This window comes from Felis catus, chromosome B4, assembly GCF_018350175.1.
Source record: "Felis catus isolate Fca126 chromosome B4, F.catus_Fca126_mat1.0, whole genome shotgun sequence".
Taxonomy (NCBI): domain Eukaryota; kingdom Metazoa; phylum Chordata; class Mammalia; order Carnivora; family Felidae; genus Felis; species Felis catus.
In genome coordinates, this window is record NC_058374.1 from 67,340,320 (window position 1) to 67,360,394 (window position 20,075).

The window sequence follows — 20,075 nt, forward strand, 5'->3', positions numbered from 1 at the left end:
AAATCAATTTTCCTTCATGATTTTTTTTCTAATTGGGTCCTCTCTCTTTTCTTTTTGAGAAGTCTGGCTAGGGGTTTGTTTGTTTTCAATTTTGTTTGTTTTCAAAAAACCAACTCTTAGTTTCATTGATCTGTTCTATTGTTTTTTTGGATTCTCTATTGTTTATTTCTGTTCTGATCTTTATTATTTCTCTTCTACTGGCCTTGGGGTTTCTTTGTTGTTCTGCTTCTATTTCCTTGAGGTGTGCTGTTAGATTTTGTATTTGGGATTTTTCTTGTTTCTTGAGCTATGCCTGGATTGCAGTATATTTTCCTCTTAAGAGTGCCTTTGCTGCATCCCAAAGGGGTTTGGATTGTTATGTTTTAATTTTCATGTGTTCCATGTATTTTTTAGTTTCTTCTTTAATTGCCTTGTTGACACATTCTTTTTTTAGTAGGATGTTCTTTAACCTCCATGCATTTGAAGGTTTTTCAAACTTTTTCCTGTGGTTGATGTCAAGTTTCATAGCATTGTGATCTGAAAGTGTCCATGGTATGATCTTATTGAGAGCTGTTTTGTGACCCAGTATGTGATCTATCTTGGAGAATGTTCCATGTACACTCGAGAAGAATATTCATTCTGCTGCTTTAGGATGAAAAGTTGTAAATATATCTTTCAAGTCCATCTGGTCCAGTGTATCATTCAGGACCATTGTTTATTGATTTTCTGTCTAGATGATCTGTCCATTGTTGTAAGTGGAGTATTAAGGTCCCCTGCAATTACCACATTCTTACCAATAAGATTGCTTACCAATAAGATGTTTGTGATTAACTATTGTATATATTTGGGTGCTTCCAAATTTGGTGCATAAACATTTATTGTTAGCCCTTCTTGATGGATTTACTTGTAATTATTATATAATGCCCTTCTTCATCTCTTGTTACAGCCTTTAGTTTAAAATCTAGTTTGTCTGATATAAGTATGGCTACTCCAACTTTCTTTTGACTTCCAGTAGCATGATAGCTGGTTCTCCATCCCCTCAATTTCAATCTGAAGGTGTCCTCAGGTCTAAAATTGGTCTCTTATAGACAGAAAATAGATGGGTCTTGTTTTTTTGTTGTTGTTGTTGTTTGTTTGTTTTTTTAATCCATTCTGATACTCTGTCTTTTGATTTGAACATTTAGTCCATTTATATTCAGTGTTATTATTGAAAGATATGCGTTTAGGGTCATTGTGCTATCTGTAGGTTTCATGCTTGTAGTGGTGTCTCTGGTCCTTTGTGATCTTTGTAGCATTCCACTCACTGAGTCCCCCTTAGGATCTCTTGTAGGGCTGGTTTGGTGGTGATGAATTCCTTCAGTTTTTGTTTGTTTGGGAAAACCTTTATATCTCCTTCTATTCTGGATGACAGACTTGCTGGGTAAAGGGTTCTTGGCTGCATATTTTTTCTGTTCATCACATTGAAGATTCCCTGCCATTCCTTTCTGGCCTGCCAAGTTTCAGTAGATAGGTCTGCTACTACCCTTATGTGTCTACCTTTTTATGTTAAGGCCTGTTTATCCCTAGCTGCTTTCAGAATTCTCTCTTTATCCTTGTATTTTGCCAGTTTCACTATGATATGTTGTGCAGAAGATTGATTCAAGTTATGTCTGAAGGGGGTTCTCTGTGCCTCTTGTATTTCAATGCCTGTTTCCTTCCCCAGGTTGAGGAATTCTCAGCTATGATTTGCTCAAGTACACCTTTGGCCCCTTTCTCTCTCTTCTTCTTCTTCTGGAACTCCTATGATATGGATATTATTCCATTTCCTTGAATCACTTCTGTAATTTTCCTGTCATGATCCAGAAGTTTTTTGTATCTCTTTCTCAGCTCCCTCTTTTTCCATAATTTTATCTTCTCTTTCACCTATTCCCCCCTTTGCCTCTTCAGTTCTCACTGTCACTGCCTCCAGTTTATTTTTCACCCCATTTATAGCATTTTTAAAATTCACCATTACTGTTTTTTAGTTCCTTAATGTCTGCAGAGATAGATTCTCTGCTGTCTTCTATGCTTTTTTCAAGCCCAGCAATTAATCTTAGACTGTTATTCTAAATTTTTGTTCAGTTATATTGTTTATATCTGTTTGGAGCAATTTTTTAGCTGTCATTTCTTCCTGGAATTTCTTTTGAGGAGAATTCTTCTGTTTCATCATTTTGGCTAGTTTTCTGTCCCTTATGTGTTGTAAAAGCTCATTGTGTGCCTTATACCTGCGAGAACTGCTATATTAAAGAGGGGTCACACATGTCCAGGGCCTGGCCCTTCAGGAGGTGTTTTTTGGAGAGTGTTACTTACTCCCTCTTGTTATTGACTTTGGTTACTTTATCTCCCTACTCATAGAAGTAGAGAGCCTGACATGAGGCTCGAACTCATGAACCATGAAATCATGACCTGAGTTGAATACCAAGAGTTGGGTACTTAACTGACTGAGCCACCCTCGTACCCTTCCTTGGGCTTTTCTTGAGAGGAAACCTATTTTCATAGACAAAGGGACAGGAATTGTTGAAGCTACTGTTGACTCCCTACTGTTGTAGGGAGTTATGACCTGCCTCTTAGGTGCACTTTTAAACTGTACTTGCAATCAAGTTGCAGTTATCTGGTTGCAGTTATCTGGTTCCAGATAATGAACCAGATAATGAAAGAATATTATATTGGATGCTTTGAATTGATTTTTTTCATACAGTTTTGATTGTACAATTAATCTTCATTTACTGGATTAGCGCATATCTGCATGTTGGGATTTAATAAACTTGACTTATTCCTCTTTCTTGCAGTTGACACTTCAAATTATTTGTTTATATGGGGTACCTGGGTGGCTCAGTTGGTTAAGTGTCTGACTTCGGCTCAGGTCATGATTTCGCAGTTTGTGAGTTTGAGCCCTGCTCGGGCTCTGTGCTGACAGCTCAGAGCCTGGAGCCTGCTTCAGATTCTGTGTCTCCCCCTCTCTCTGCCCCTCTCATGCTCATGTTCTGTCTCTGTCTCTCAATAATGAATAAATGTTAAAAAAAAATTTTAAATTATTTGTTTATAATAAATTGTTCATATATTGGGAAAAAACAATCCAATATTCTTTATTATCCTTTCTTTCCTTATGTATATACTCTTATTTTACTTATAGATACAAATGTTTTAAGTATAAAATCCATAATACTATCAGAAATGCAAGCTGCCCAAGTATACAAAATTTTAACTAGTTTTCACACACTTTATAGCTCTCTGTAGAATGTTAATTAAATGTATTTTACTGGCAAATAGTTTTGCCTATGTATATACTTTGTATATATAAATACCATTCTTCATGAATTAAATCTTTATTTTCAGGTCTTGATTCTTCACAGAGTAGTCAATCTACCAGTTATTCTCCAAGGCCAACAGATAGTTGCTTCAGTTCTAGTTCAGAAATGGTAAGTTACATTTTTTTTTGCTTATTAATTTATGCTCTGCTAATTTAGAATTACTTATATTTTTCATAGGTTACCTTTACATTCTAAAAAATTGTCAATAAATAGTGAAAATTTAAAAAAAATATTAAACACTTCAAGTGTAAGAAAAATATAAACAGAAATGTAAAATTGAAATGTAAATATCATTCATTCATTCATAAAAATGATGTGTTCATTATTATTTACCAAAGCCACTCTTATCAAGGATAAAGTTGGATTTCTTTTGAAATGCTTTTTAAAAGAACCCGCTTACAATAATTAAAAACCTAAAACAACTAAGAATACGTAGAAAAAGTCTGAAGGCTTAGATGAAGAAAACTATAAAATGTTGAAGAATGTAATCTGAATAAATGGAGTGTTATGTCCTCATGTTATGTCCTCAGTGGGAATGCTGCATTTCTCACAAATCACAGTTTAAATGGAGTTCTCCTTCATTAATTCTTCCATGTTCATTTAATCTGCCGTTTTTTTTTGTTTTGTTTTGTTTTTGTTTTTTTAGTGTCTGCCTCACTGTCCAAACGGCTCTTTCTAAGGATGGACACCCGTGGCCTCTATCTTGCCAATTTTAATGGGCATTTTTAAGTTTTCATTTTATGAGAACTAATAATATTAGTAGAAATTATTTTCTTGTTTTGAAACATGTTCTTTCTCTTTACTTTTGTGATAATACACTTAATCTTGGGTTTCCTTCATACCTCTTTGAATTCTACTTTATGGGGCGCCTGGGTGGCTCAGTTGGTTAAGCGTCCAACTTCGGCTCAGGTTGTGATCTCGTAGTCTGTGAGTTCGAGCCCCGCGTCAGGCCCTGTGCTGACAGCTCAGAACCTTGAGCCTGTTTCAGATTCTGTGTCTCCCTCTCTCTGACCCTCCCCCGTTCATGGTCTGTCTCTCTCTGCCTCAAAAATAAATAAACGTTAAAAAAAATGAATTCTACTTTATGCCTTTGATGACTTCTTTGCCACCCTTCTCCCTATATAAATGTAATGTTTAGGGTTTGCTACAGGACACTTTTCTTCTCTAAACCTGTACTCTAAATGTTAGATGATGTTCTGTATTCCATCAGCATATAATATCTGTCTCATGACAGTTTTCACCTTTGTCATTTTAGCCCAGATGCTTATTTAGATGTCCAATTTCCTATTTGATATAGCTTCTTGGATATTTCACCAAAATCTCCCTTTATTTTTGAAACATTTATATTTTTATTTGAGAGAGAGAGCATGCAAGCAAGAAAGGGAGAGGAGCAGAGAGGGAGAGAGAGAGCGAAAGAGAGAGAGCAGAAGAGAGAGCGGGGGAGAGAGAGAGAGCGGAAGAGAGAGAGCGGAAGAGAGAGAGAGAGCAGAAGAGAGAGAGAAAGCGAGAGAGAGAGCAAAAGAGAGAGAGAGAGAGCGAGCCTGTCTCAAGCAGGCTCCACACTTAGTGTGGAGCCCGATGCAAGGCTCAATCCCACAACCCTGGGATCGTGACCTGAGTCGAAATCAAGAGTCAGATGTTCAAACAACTGAGCCACCTAGGTGCCCCTCCTTTTCTTCTTTCTCTTAAACTAAACACCCACAGGTCTTTGCCCCAGATCAGTTTTATTGATAATTCCCATATTAGTAGATACCTTTTTTATCCACTCAGTTGCTCACACCAGAAACTTAGTTAACTTTGCCATTTTTTTCTGGCTTATCATTTTTTTTAACCACATTGTTTCCATCACTTCAGCCAGTTCTGTCTCCAAAATAAATTGCATATTTTATCTACTTCTCTAAACTTTTGCTGTCAGTATGCTAGCCTCAGGTACCAGTATATTGTTCTTGCACTATTGTGATGGTCTCCTGCGAGATCTCTCTACTTATACTCTTGTCCCACTTTCTTCTGTTAGCAGTCATCATGATCTTTTGAAAACCTAAGTTGAATCGTGTTATTTCTGTGTTTAAGTATTCAGTGGATTTATGTTTTACTTTAGAATCTAACCTTTTTAGGGTGGCTACAGGCCATGTGTAATCTGGCCTCTGGCTACATCTCCAACTTCTAATGTTCTCCCTTTTACACCACACTTCACATGTACTGACTTTTTGACTTTTCGTTTTCTTAGCTTATCAGTCTCTTTTCTGTTTGAGGGCATTTGTAGATCCTGTTTCCTTTGTCTTACTCTTACTCATCCTTTAAGTCTCAGTTCAAATATGTCACTTCTTCTGAAAGCCCCTCGTTGGCTCCTCAACCTAACTAGCCTCTCAGTTATGCTTTCAGAGTGCTTCATACTTGTTCTTCATAAGGCTTTTCTTGATTTATAATTAGATATTCATATGCATGATTATTTGATTAGTATTATTTCCACCCGTGAGAATGTATGCTTTAAGAGGGCAGCAACCGTGTCTACTTCACTCACATTGCAGAAGCTAAACGGATATTTATTTTCTTGAATAAATGTATTGAGCTTGTTTTTTCAAATTTGTGCCCAGCCAGTGTCAATGTTATTTCTTGGGCTTACTTTTTCTATTTTAGTGCCAATCTACTGCAGCCTACACCTTATTTCAGGGTTTTTGTGTTAACTTTGCTTTTTTTTTTTTTTTTTTAAACCTAGAACAGTCATTACTTTTATATTGGAATTTTAGTAAAAAATATTTTCGTTAGTTCAGTAATTAAAAGATAAATTTCTCTAAAACAAAACAAAACAAAAACAACGGGTGCTTGGGTAGCTCAGTCGGTTTAGCGCCCGACCTCGGCTCAGATCATGAGCTCACCTGCATTGGGCTCCATGATGTCATCACAGAGCCTGCTTCAGATCCTCTGCTTCCCTCTCTCTCTGCTCTTCCCTTGCTTACACGCACGCTGTCTCTCAAAAAAAAAGATAAAACTTCTCATGAAGTTGAAACATTTGAACTAGCAAATTGAAATCTACACCTATTAAAAGTTCTTAAAATTTGACTTTTTTAGATGACAGTTAAGATACTTATTTAATTTCTTTTGTCTATTTGATTTGATTTTCCATTAGCTGATACTCTCCTTAAATTATATTTTTCATGAAGCTGGACCTATAAAAGATACAATCTAGATATTTTTGAACTTAATGAGTCAATGAGTGAATTATTTATTTATCAATTCTTTGTGTGAAATGGTAGGGGGATGAGGTAGCCTATTATGAGGATTGAGAACAGACAAAATTCCCTTTTCCTTTCTTAGCTCTTCTGCATTTTTAATACAAGGATTATTATTGTTCTTGCTATTTTAAAAGTCCATAACCTCCTGGGAAGCAGTAGGTTATTATTTTTTTAAGTTTTAATACCAGTATAATTAGCATGTAGTCTTATGTTACTTTCAGGTGTATAATAGAGATTCAACAATTCTATACAGTACTAAATGCTCATCATGATAAGTGTACTCTTATTCCCCTTCACCTATTTCACCCATCTCCCCCACCCACTTCCCCTCTGATAACCATCAGTTCTCTATAGTTAAGCATCTGTTTTTGGCTTGTCTCCTTTTTCTTTGTTCATTTTTTTTGTTTCTTAAATTCCACTTATGAGTGAAATCATACGGCATTTATCTTTCTCTGATTTATTTCACTTAGCATTATAGTCTCTGGGTCCCTCCATGTTGTTGCAAATGGCAAGGTTTTGTTCTTTTTCCTGGTGGAATAGTATTCCATTGTATATATATACCACATCTTCTTTATCTGTTCATCTACTGCTGGACACTTCGGTTGGGCTGCTTCCATAATTTTGCTATTGTAAATAATGCTGCAGTAAACATAGGGCTGCACATATCTTTTTGAATTAATGTTTTTGTATTCTTTGATTAAATGCCCAGTAGTAGCACTACTGAATCATATGGTAGTTCTAGTTTTAATTTTTTGAGGAATCTCTGGAAGCAGTGGATTAATGTTTGAAGACTATTTGTTGGTGTGCCAGCTTTGAATTGCAGCCTGCCAATATTTTCTATATTTTAAATTTTCTATAGTGTGAATTTTAGAATGCTTTGAAGTGATTGCATGATTTTTAGAGATTTAAGCAAAAATTTACAGCGAAATTACTGAATTTCTTTTAGCTATCTGAAGAAGAAGATAAAATATTGCAGCACGTTGAAGAATCAAATAGGAGAGCCATCAGAACCAAACAAATAACTAGTAATTTTTATCCAGAAAGGATGCCAAAACCTCCATGTGATGGGATTATTAAAAACAATGCCAAAATTCATGAACAAAATGAGAATCTTCACCACCTCTCAATGAAAGATAATACAGATGAGTTTCCACAGTCTCAGTGTAATTCAGCACACAATTCACAGAATATAACCAGTAATAACTGCATTCTACAGGTTGCAAGATGTGATGCGTGGGTCCAGACAGACAGTGAACCTGTAATGGAAAAAAAATTAGATGCTGCCATACAGTGTGATATAATTTCATAATGTAAATGTAGAAGCAATGTGTCTTTGTAATGTTGAAAGGTGCAGTGAAAATATTAAGGCAGATACCACTGGAGGGCAGGAAATCCTTAAGAACGACTAATATTCTAAAATTTCAGCCTGAGTTTTAGCATTTTACTTAATGTTCAGAATTTCATTAACGTAATAAGGAATGAGAATATGTAGTCAAGCACAAGGTAAAAGTATTTATGGCTTGTTTTAAAACATTTTAATTTTAATGTATACATTAATTTTACATAGATATTTCTTTAAACACATATGTAGCTAATCTTCAAGATATACATATTATATCTTCAAGTTTTTGGAAAAATACGTATGTAAATTTACTGTCTATTAATCTCATGGTGATTATTATGATCTATTTATGGATAAAGTATGTTTAATTGCCTCCTGCTGTGTTTTCTTTATTTTAAAATTTAGTGCAGTTGCATCTGTTAGCAAAAATGTTCTAAGATTTTAAGACAGAAACTAATGCTAAACAGTGTCAAATATGTTTTGTAGTCCCATAAGAATTTTGTTAGCTGCTCATATTACAAATTTGCGTATCATCCTTATGTAGGGCTTTGCTAGTTTTCTCTGTGTTGTTTCAATTTTAGTATATGTGCTGCTGAAGCAAGCACTGTTAGCTACTTATATTAAATATTATACCCCTCATTAAAATTCTGGCATTCATTTTTAGATGAAATATATTTTCTAACTACTTACATTAAATATTATGCCCTAATTTAAAAATTCTGGCATTTTTAGACAAAATATATTTTCTGTTTTGTTTGGATAATGGTTTTTGTTGGTGCTTGTATTCAAAGGAGAATGTTTTTCTCTTTAAGCTATAAAAATATGTCAATGCTTTTCTAAAAGAAATCTTCAACATTAGAAAGAGTAATTTATGTATACTAATTTTAATATTGCTAAGATTCTTTTCAAAAATATTATATCAGAATTTCTCATTTATAAAATACAGTCTTTGTTCCCAATATAACATTTATTTTTTTTTTGTCAAGATTTTAAATGTTTATACTCTGAAATCAACCATTTGTATGGATGTATTACAAATTATACAGCACAGGACATTATGATATGTAACTGAACCAAAAATGTAGTTAGGAGTTTCTGTGCCTCTAAAGAAAAGGATGATGAAATATTCCATTGTTACATGCACACATATCAAATCAGTATTTTGTGCATTAGGAGTGATCTAAAGCATAATGATTTAGAAACACTAACAGCTGATTTTTAAAAGGTAGCAGTCTTCAGTTTTTAGCTAGTTTTAGGAAGTTATTTTTGCAGGCTCTGGAAGCTCAAAGAGCTCCTGAGTAATTTTCTTAAGGTACAGTAATCATCTTCTGGAAGGGGAATATAATGATCTGATGTATATTGATAGTATTTCAAAAGCCAGATTTTCATTGTGATTTTAAACAAAGTATTCTGTCATGGATTGATTATCCTGAGCAGTATTTTGCAAAATATGACCCAGCAATGAAGACCAATATAGAAAAAGAAGACCTTCTCCCTGTGATACTAGAATAAGATTGAGCTGTGAATCTTAGCTTGGTTTCAAGTATCAAATAAATGGATTTTTCCCAAGTACTATGCTAATCAAAGTCTAGCAGTATTGAAAGCACCTTAATTACAAAAATCTACATGTAGTTACATTTTTGTCAATATCATAATGTGGCAGTTCAGCTCAGTAAGGTAAAAAGGAATGTCAGGGCTTTTTAGTGCAGTGACCACACATAGAAGAGGGTAAGGTACAGTGTAGTAAAGAATGTAAACTTGCCCAAAAGAAGGTCTTCCCTTTGTTCTTGGCTTTGGGGATGTAATTTCTATACCCTTGGAGTGTCCTGCATGCCTGATAGAAATGTCTTTGTTAGCCTGGGGACCTTGGACCAAGCTAGATAGTAACAGCGTGATTTAGAATGAGACCTGAAATCAAGCAGTCTCAGCTCAACTTCTTAAGGTTAGAAACTGAGGTCAGCATGCCACTCTGATGTAGCCCCAGTAAAGACTCTGGACCCTAGGGTTTGGGTGAACTTTCCTGGTTGGCAGTACTGTATATGTTATCAGACAGTGATATCAGGAAAGTCTATGACTCCACAGAAGAGGTCTACTAGAAGCTCTTCATTTATTACTTTCCTAGAGTCTGTCCTGTGTGTTTCTTCCCTAGGCTGATTTTAATCTGTATTCTTTTCCTGTAATAAACTGTAATCGTGACTATAACATCTTTCAATGAACTGAGTCCTTGTAAAGCAAGTTATCAAATTTGAGGGTGCTCTTGAAACCCCTAAAGAATGGGTAGTTATGTGGACTGTTCCCTAACATTGCAGTTGCTAATTCTTTAGGTGCTTTAAGATGATGCATATATTTGGAAAGGAAAGTGAATATGGATTTACAGAATCAAAAAGACACATATTACATAGTAGAATAGATTGTAGCATACTTCTTAAAATCCAATATGATTTAGGTCCTTTGGTGAAGCCATTTAATGGAAAAAACAACAGAAGTAAGCAGCTTTCTTTCCATATTCACAACTTAAGATTTATAAAACGAGTAAATCTTAACTAAGGCTTATCCAAATGAAACAAAATGGAAAGCTCAATGATTATGCACACATTTGTATTGTAAACTACCAATCACAGTGACTGCAAATAAGGTATGTACAGTCAGTTACGGCTGATGTACATGATACTGATCTGGAGTTGGCGCTTAACAAATTTATAAAACAGTGATTTTGGCCAGCATTAACTACTCTAGTAATTTGCCATCTGTAATAATATGAGGCTATCTTTAGGGATAGTCTCATGTAATTTTCTTTTTAGCACTTACCATAATTTTAATTTATTTGTATAATTTCTTGGTTAATGTTTATTTTCCCCATGACACCACATACAGCAGCGTAGCAAATGCTGTCATTGCTCTGCTCACGCTTCCTTGGCACTTTCCATTTAAATACACGCCAACCTGATTTCCAACTGACAGCACCTGTGACTTATTTCCTGAGAGGTTTCTCTTGGCTGCAGACATCTGTGTTGACTATGTGCAGACAGACAGGAAGTACCAGGGTGTTTGAGAGAAGTCTTTTAAAACAATGACTGATGGGAGTTGGTGGGTAAATACTCCAGTTCACTGTCCTCTTGGGCAGGATAACTCCCTCAAACATTTTCTGCACCAAAGCTTGACACACAGACCTGTAACACTAACATTACTATTGTGCAGGAGTTAGAGGTGCAGATTCTTAGAACCTACCCCCAAACTACTGAAACAGAATCTCTGGGGTCTGGGGATCAAGAATATATGCTTAAATGGATGATATTTATGCATTCCAATGTTGGAGAAACACTATCCTTACAGAGTTCCTCAGAGGGTTAAGTTGCCTACAAAGGTAGCTTGCTTGGTAATAAACCCTGTATTAGCTTCCTTTCTTTCTTGTCTCATTTTCCTACTTCCTTACAAGTTTTTCTTAAAATCACAGCCCCCGTCCCTCCCCCTCCCCCGCCCCCCAATGCTGCCCAAGACTACATGCACTTAAATGTTGCTTTGAGTTTTGCCTTCTAGTTTGCTTCTGGGAGAATCCATATTGACAGTTAGGGACCATGACAAATTGATGAACGAATTTTCTCTGTAGATGTGATTCAAATTCTGACATTGATACTTTTTCTAGTTTTACAGTTCTCTAGTTCCAGTTTTCCATTTCTGCCACCTGCTGAAAATTCAGTAAGTACATCTAGCAGTATATTAGACACAAGTGAAGAGAGAATTTTTGAAGTGAAATACATCAGAATAAATTGTCCAAAATACACAAGAAAAAAAGAAAATGGGTGAAACAATGAGGAAGATAGAATATAAGTTCCAACATATACTTGATTGAAGTATCAACAGTGGAGGAGAGAGAATGGGAAAGAGGCATAAATTAAAGTGATAATACCTGAGAATTTTTCAAAATTGATCAGGCATACTAATTCACAAATTCAGGAAGTCCAAGAATTTCCAAGTAGGAAAAATAATTTGAAATCTATGTCTAGACCCAGTATAATAAAATGGCAGAGCCTGACAGAAGATCTTGAAAGCAGCTGGAGAGAAAAAGACTACCTTCCGAGAAGGACAGCTGCATTGTTCGACGTTTTAGTAGCACTAATGGAAGACAAAATGCAGTGTAATTACACCTTCCAAATCCTGACAGAAAAAAAGCTATCATTTTAGACTTGTGTTTCTTTCCCTACAGCTCCAGCACTGTTTGAAACCACCAAACTAGCCAATACTAGCATTAAGAAACCATTTCTGCAGGATTTGGTGATTTATACTTAAGGCTTCTGTATGTAGATAGTGCTTTTTCTTTGTGGGAAAGTTTTTCGTTTTTTTTAATTGTTTGGTCTTCAACCCATATGCTCAGTAATTTTTTCATTGCTTCTATTTCTTTAGACTGCCTTCTTACTGACTGCAGCACTTGCTCAAAGACCTAGGAATTTCTTTTATTTTTTCAGTGTTATAGCTAATGGTCTGCAATATATATTCCTTTATGCCTATTAGTGAGGAGATACCACTCTCATTTCTTTAAAAATGCTTTGTTTCAAGCTTCTTTAATACTTAAAACATTCCTTTTATGTGCACTGCTCAGCATTTTTGAGTCAAGACACTCAGATTTTTTTGATTTGTTGAATACACACACACACATATTCATTATATATATAATTTTCACAAATGTGAAAGAATGGCAAAACATAAAAGATAATACACTGAATCAGGGTAAGTGGTAGGTTTGTGAATATGTGTGTGTTCATTCTGTGTATACCTTTGTGACTCAGTTCAAATGGGTGCAGTTTTGTCCATTCACATAGGGTTTCTTGTGGATGCAATTGCACATCAATCTGTGAAATTTACTTTGTAAATTACATTGTACTCAAATTGTTTCCCAAATTTGCCTTCCCTTAATGGTTGTTATAGCAAACTTGACTTTTACCAGACCATAGTATTTTTTTCAGTTTTTTAATGGTGTCTTTGAAGAGCAAAAGTTCTAAATTTGATAAAAACAAACTAATTTATCTTTTCAGAAAAATTAATGATGTTACAATTCTCCTCTGTGTTTCCTTCTAGACGTTCTGTATATTTAGTTCTTACATTTAGGTCTATGATTTATTTCCAGCTTTTATTTATTTTGTACCATATAAGGTAAAAAAAAAAAATTTTTAACATAGATATCTAATTGCTCCAGCAGCATTTGTTGAAAAGACAATTCTTGCACCCAATGAATTAACTTTATGCCTTTGTCAAAAATAATTTGACTATGTGTGGTTTTGAACTCTTTATTATGTTCTATTGATGTATCTCTTCTTATGTGAAGCACACATTGTCTTGATTAATGTAGCTTCATAATAAGCAGGTTTTGAAATCAGTGTTACTACCTGTTTTTTAAAATAATTATTTCAGCTTTATATGCATTTACATATAAGATTTGGTCTCAGCCTGTCAATTTCTCCAAAAAAATCTAGTTAGATTTGATAGGAATTGTGTTGAATCTGTAGATAGTGATTTGGGGATTAGCATCTTAATAATCTTGAGCTTTACAATCAATGAATATTTATATCCATTTATTTTTAATTTCTTATATCAACCTTTTGTATAGACTGCTTCATGAGCAAGACAGATGTTGCTGTTTTAAGCCACTGAGTTTTGGGGCTTGTTACCCAATAGTAGACAGTTGGACATATTTTAGTACCTGGAAGTGAGGTGTTGCCACAACAAAAACCTAAAACGTGGCTTTCGGATGGAATGGCAGGATACAGCTGCAAGGACCTTGAGAAAATTAAAGTATAGTAGCCCTTGAAGAGACTATTAGTGGTAACTTGGGGGTCCTCAAGGTGGCCACTGAGTGAGAACTGAAAGGAAATTGAGGATAATGGTATCAAAAGTTGGAAGAATGAGGACATTTATTATGTAGTGACAAAAAGTTAAGCAACATTACGATCTGTAGTCATGCAGAAAATAGAACTAACAAGAAAATAGAACTACAAAATTAAGGAGATTTCAAATTATTGAAGTGGCTTCTAGCTGTCTGTAGTAAAATGCAAGATGAGAGTGTTAAGTAAAAGAAATACTTTCATATATAATGAAGCTTGGAGTTGCTGGAATCAAAAATAAAACTTTCTCATTCCAGTTTCTTCAGATGGCAAACAATATTAAAATTATGAAAAGGCTTTTGAACAAGGTCAATTGAAGGACAATGTCAGGAAAATAGGGAATAAAGGTGATGTCAAAGGTGTTATTCTAAAACTCTTTGCAAAGACCTCAGATTCGAGGTGGTATCTCAGATAAATATCTTTAAGGATCTTAAAGGACATGAACGCCAAATTGTCTCTATTCAACAATAGGGCTTTCAAGAGTATCAAGGACAGCAAGCCAAAGATAGAGAATGCCTTATCTTGATGAGTTTTGTGGGTGTAGCTTTTGTCTGATGGGGTAAACCCTAGTAATACTCATAAGAGATCTACAAAGTTTTAAGAGAAGTGTACTTGCAGAAACACTGCCAGCTTGGACTGAAAGGGACAGAGACAGTAAAACATAAAAAGAGACCTTTGGACTTCTGACATACTACTTTCAGGAAGCCGACTGATGAAACTACTGAGCTGCAAACATAAGCAGTTCTTTATGGAAAAGATGACAAAGGGGGTTAAACCATGAGCTCAAAGGGTAGAGTTAAGATATATAGACATGCTGTGCTGCATTCCCAGGCAGCAGGCCTGTGTCAAGAAACCATCAGTACATGCCTAACTGGATTTCAGAATTCTTATTGACTGATAACTCTAGTTTGCCTCTCTTTCACCCCTTTTCAATGGAAAAGCCTATAATGATTCTTATGCCTTTACACCATTATATGTTGGTATGTAGAGGGCATATAATTTGTCTCTGTAGTTCACCATATCTTCATATTGAGGATAGCTACACCTGAGGAGCTGTGCTTGATAAATAGCATCTGAAGAGTCTCATACACACTTGGATGAGATTCTGGGCTTTGAACCTATGCCTGGTGCTGTAATAGGTAAGACTTTTGCAGAGGTTGGGTTGTCTTGGGAAGGGGGGGGGGAGTGTATTTTACATGCAGAAAGATTATAAATACTTTGAGGCCAAAGGATATGTTTGTAGTTTGACTCCCTTTCCACAAACAGTGGGGTCTAATTGCTCTTTTATTGGTATGGGTGAGCCTTGATGACTTAGGTCTAATAAACAGAATGAGGTAGAAGTGACACTGCATGAATTCCAAGACCATATCATAAAATGTGATATATTTTCCAGCTGGTGCTCTCTTGTTTCCTCTTTCATGACATGTACCTTTGCTGTCCTGAGCTGCCATTTATGAAGTCTTGTTGCTGCTAAACCTCCATGCTGGAGGGACCATGTGGAAAGACCATATAGAGAGAGAGTAAGATGCCTGAGGAGCCCCAATCTTTTGGGTCTTCTCTGCCTGGGCACCGGATGTCTGAGTAAATGAAACATCCCCATGCTTTTAAGTAGTCCATCCAAAAGTGTATAGACATAGGCTGTCCGTGCTAGCCATGCTCATGTTGAAAATCTGTGATCAAAATAGGTTATTTTAAGCTACTAAAACGTTTGAAGTAACCTGTTATGCGGCATTAGATAACTGAGTTCATATTTACAGGTCTTATTCTTCTCACTGCTACAACAATTGATGAGGGCCAGAAGCCTGTTTTGTAATATTTTTTTTTAATGTATATGGCCCAAAATAGTGCTTTTCATACAGGGAACACTCAATACATCTAGTTGATGCTTTTAAGTGTACCTAGCTCTTTTAAATCAGCTTCATTCTAGCACTATAGCTGTATCACTTCTCATTTCTCCTTTGAAACTTTGTCCTTGTTGCTTTGTTTACTTAGTTTCTGAATTTGGCTCTAGTTCAAAATCTTTATATATCTCTTATACTTCATCTTGATTTTGACTCCTTAACCTAACTTCTGTTACCTCACCTGATAATGATAATAACCATTAAAATATATTGAGTTCTATGTAAGTTTTATAGCTTAAGAGCCACAGTATCCCCTGGAAAGAATGTCAAGTACATACAAAAAATTTGTAATAATTTGTTGATTGACCTTAACTATGTGAAAGACACTGAAGTGATTTATATACACTACCTCTTTTAATTCTCACAACATTATGAATATTATCCCCATTTTGTAGATAAGGAAATTGAACTTTAGTGAAGTGACTTTCCCAAGTCATTCAGTCAATAGAGACAAGATTCAAATCAAAGATCTTTCTCACTCTAAAGCCATGCTTTTAATAACTGCTTTATCTCATTTTGATGTTAACATAGGTTTCTAGTTGTTGACCATTGACTTTGCTCATACCCTTTATTTCATTTGCAATTGTCTTATTTGCCTCTCATTTGTGTGTTACTGCATTCTATCCTGTTGCTCAAATTTGGAGATCCATGGAAAGAATCTACCATTAAAAATGTAATTAGGCATACACAAAAAATCAGAACTAAGACCTATTTCAGTAATAGGGGGAATAAATTTTTTTTTCCATGGAAAATATATAAAACATTATATTCACTGGAGCCATTGAATTATCTCCATGCTTAAAAAAAATAAGACTTGTAAGAATGAATGGGTAAGATTTATGGCAGTTCTTTCTGATGTTAGGTTTCAGTTTTTAGAATTAGACATTTAAGTCTTATTCATATACCAGTACTTTTTTTTTCCTATTAAGGTAAAAACATTCACATTCCAAAGTCTATTTTTGTATTGCGTATCAGCATAATAGTTCATTCTTTTGGTTGCTATTGGCCATTGGGTTCTCAGCCAAGTTATTTGGTTCTCAATAATACTTTCCGTGTCACTGAACATGTTGTATGTGAACAATATTTGCCTCTTATTTGTTGTTTTAAGGATTTTTATTGAAATGTTATTTATCAGTTAAAAGGTGAAGTATAAAAATTGAGAGCGATTAACAAGGTAGACCAAAAGAGTATTTAGCAACATTTGAAAAATCAAAGTACAATGAAGTGCAAAGATATCATTTTCTTATAACTTAATTACAGTTGACCCTTGAACAACACTGGTGTTAGTGGTGCCAACTCTTTGCAGCTTAAAAGCCATAGATAACTTTTGATTCCCTAAAAACTTACCTACTAATAACCTGTTGACTGGAAGCCTTACCAATAATCTAAACAGTCAACATATTTTGTATTTATATGCATTATATACTGTGTTCTTAAATAAAGTAAGATAGAGAAAAGAAAATGTTATTAAGAAAATTATAAGGAAGGGGGGTACCTGGGTGGCTTCGTAGGTTAAACGTTTGACTTTAGCTCAGGTCTTGATCTCACGGTTCATCAGTTTGAGCCCTGGATCAGTCTCTGCACTGACAGCACAGAGTCTGCTTTGAAACCTCTGTCCCCGTTTCTCTCTTCCCCTTCCCTGCGTGCTTCTTGGTCTTTCTCTCTCCCTCTCTCCCTACTTCTCTCAAAAAATAAATAAACATTTTAAAAAATAATAAAAAATCATGAGTAAGTGAAATACATCAATAGTACTGTAAAAAATCCAAGTATAAGTGGGCCCCTGCAATTCAAGCCTGTATTGTTCAAGGGCCCATTCTATACTGAAACTTTATTATTAGGTTTGATATTAGTCAATTGTAGTCTGTCTTTAATAGTTGATAATGGGGCACTACTTCATTTTATATAAGATTGGATCCAAAGGTCAGTATTGTCTACGACTGCTTTTACTTAGAAATAATGTCATCTGACTTTATATACTACAACCTCCTTCCTCCCAAAATTGCTAATTGGCATTTTCTAAATTACTTCATAATGGCTCCAAGTTCTTTGTTCAATACCCATGAAGGTAACATATTTCAGTATATATCTTAACCTACAAATCTTTTCTGAATTTCACTGCAATATTAGGATAGTTTTTGCCATGTTGTATACAATGCCTAGAATAGTGTGTATCTTACAAAAGGTACTTATTAGATTTTTGTTGAAGGAAGAGACTCTTTTAGGGTACATTGGTCACTCTGCAATCACTGGAATGACAGAAATGGAGATTTTTTTCATAACAAATTTTTTTTTTAATGTTTATTTTTGAGACAGAGAGACAGTTGGGCAGGGGTGAGGCAGAGAGAGAGAAGGAGAGACACAGAACTCGAAGTGGGCTCCAGGCACAAAGGTGATAGCACAGAGCCTGATGCGGGGCTTGAACTTACAAACTGTGAGATCATGACCTGAGTCGAAGTCAGACGCTTAACCGACTGAGCCACTCAGGTGCCCCAGAAATGGAGATGTTTTTAAGATGGCCTAGACTTGGTTTTGTTTACCATTTGGTCTGGCTTGAACAGGAATTAGGCTTTTTAGAGTTTCACAAGCCATCTAACACTTACGGCCTTATGTCACCAACAGTTCCTTCCTTGCTATCACACCAAGCCTACTTCATTCTCAGCTTATTAGCCTTAAGAGCAATAACCAATTTATATTCTACACAGCATATGTCATCTTTGGCTAATCATCCCATAATATTATTGATTGAAGTGAGTATTTGTAGCCTAAGAGAGAGAATATTGAATTCTATGGTATTGGAACCCACAATGTAGCATAAAGAAACTAGGCTTTTTTATTTAAAGCTAACAGATTCTATTAAACTCTAATAGATCCATTATTAAAGGTTCTTTAGGGGCATTAACCTTCATATTTTTATAACAGGAGGTAAAAAGATGACTATCATAAATAAAACGGCTGATGAAATAATGATATTGAACTGAGACCAGAGTTGCAGCACGGTTTACAACTAACTGTGGTGTTGGGGTAGGGGTGTTATTGCAGAATCACTATAATATGTTGTATTTAAAGACATAAGGTCATATTTATCTTTTTTTTTCCCTCTACCCTGCAAGGTGGTGATGTCAGTGTTTACAGCCTGTTGCACACATTTCCAGACAGCTAGTTAAGTTTCAAATGTCACCGGGATGGCTACGCATATTTTTAAATATGCAGCCTGCACACATTAAAAAATCCTGTTGGATAAAGAAAGTATACATATTTTTCAGCATTCTTAACCTGTAAGTAAGTCCTCCTTCTGCACTTCATACAAAAATGTAGTTAACAATTATTTTTAGAGGACTTAAATATGTATGTGCAAAAACCTAGAGGTTATGGGAGATAGAAATTAATTGAGATAGGTCCTTTCTTAGTTTTTGGTTTAATAAAGGTTTAATTCCTTTATTCATTCACACCTACTCAGTGCAAAAGCAATGACTATACATTAGAAGAAAACAAGATAGATTGATCCTTAGTCACATAAAACTCATAGTCTAATGGGAGCTACACTAAAGAAGATAAAGAATATCATGATTGAATTATTTATAGAAATAGAGTTTAAAATATATCACTTTTGGCCAGGGCCAAATATGGAAGATATACTTAGAAATATTCCAAGTCGCTATATGAAGTAAATGCTGAGCATCTTCATTTTTTAACAGAATGAGTCTAAGAGGAACAGAAACCAAATGTAGTACTGAAGATTGCTAAAATGGTCATGATTCTCTATCCCTCCCTATCTTCACAACTGGTACAATAGGATATTGCATGTTCTTCAGTTAAGAGATGGAATCTATTTCTCTACCCCTGAAATTTGGGTAGGTTGATTTTGCCTGTAAAATCTAGCACATGTGACTTTGTGTCAGTTGTGACCCTAGGCCTCAAGAGACCTGCATACTTAGGCTTTCTTTCTTAAAGGATGCTCAGCTGTGATGAAAATCTGGACAAGCCAGCTGAAAGATGAAGGACCACATAGAAGAGAGATGAGCCATCCCAGCTGAGGCCATCTTGAACATCTATCACCCCACCTATCTCATGCATTGGTGAGCTCAGCAGTGACCCCAGGAGCAAATCACTTGGGTACAGTCCAAATTGTCAGCCCACCAAATTGTGAGCTAAATAAATATTTGTGGATTTGAAGCCCCTGTGTTTGAGTGTTTTTTTGTTTGTATTTTATTTTATTTTCTTTACATAGCAAAAACTAGCTGATGTGGCAGAGTTAGTAAGTGAAAGTGCATGTAGTTGTGTTGTAATTACCAAGCCCTTAATACCATTTTTTATGGTGTACATACTTTTGGAAATTTTTTTAGCAAGCCAATTTTCTTTTGTGGTGAATTCCTATGGCAGATTCCTTGTCACAGACATGGAGTTAGGATTTACAA

At 35.3% G+C, this 20,075-nt stretch overlaps 1 protein-coding gene, 1 long non-coding RNA gene and 1 pseudogene across 2 annotated transcripts in view; 2 read left to right on the top strand and 1 right to left on the bottom strand.

Annotated features, from left to right (window-relative positions):
* Positions 1-10,085, top strand: part of CB4H12orf40 (chromosome B4 C12orf40 homolog) — a 94,100-nt gene extending 84,015 nt beyond the window's left edge. Inside the window, exons 14-15 of the mRNA XM_045061646.1 lie at positions 3,334-3,416; positions 7,488-10,085. Coding sequence (XP_044917581.1) covers positions 3,334-3,416; positions 7,488-7,850 — 446 coding nt within the window. The 3' untranslated portion in view covers positions 7,851-10,085. The remainder of the gene's footprint in view (positions 1-3,333; positions 3,417-7,487) is intronic.
* LOC111561536 lies at positions 8,376-8,488 on the bottom strand (annotated as a pseudogene).
* A 7,947-nt stretch (positions 10,086-18,032) lies between the features above and the next one.
* On the top strand, positions 18,033-19,833 carry LOC109501531. Its single transcript, XR_002744119.2, has 2 exons — positions 18,033-19,511; positions 19,612-19,833. It is a non-coding gene; the product is annotated as an uncharacterized LOC109501531 (long non-coding RNA).
* The last annotated feature ends 242 nt before the right edge of the window (positions 19,834-20,075 follow it).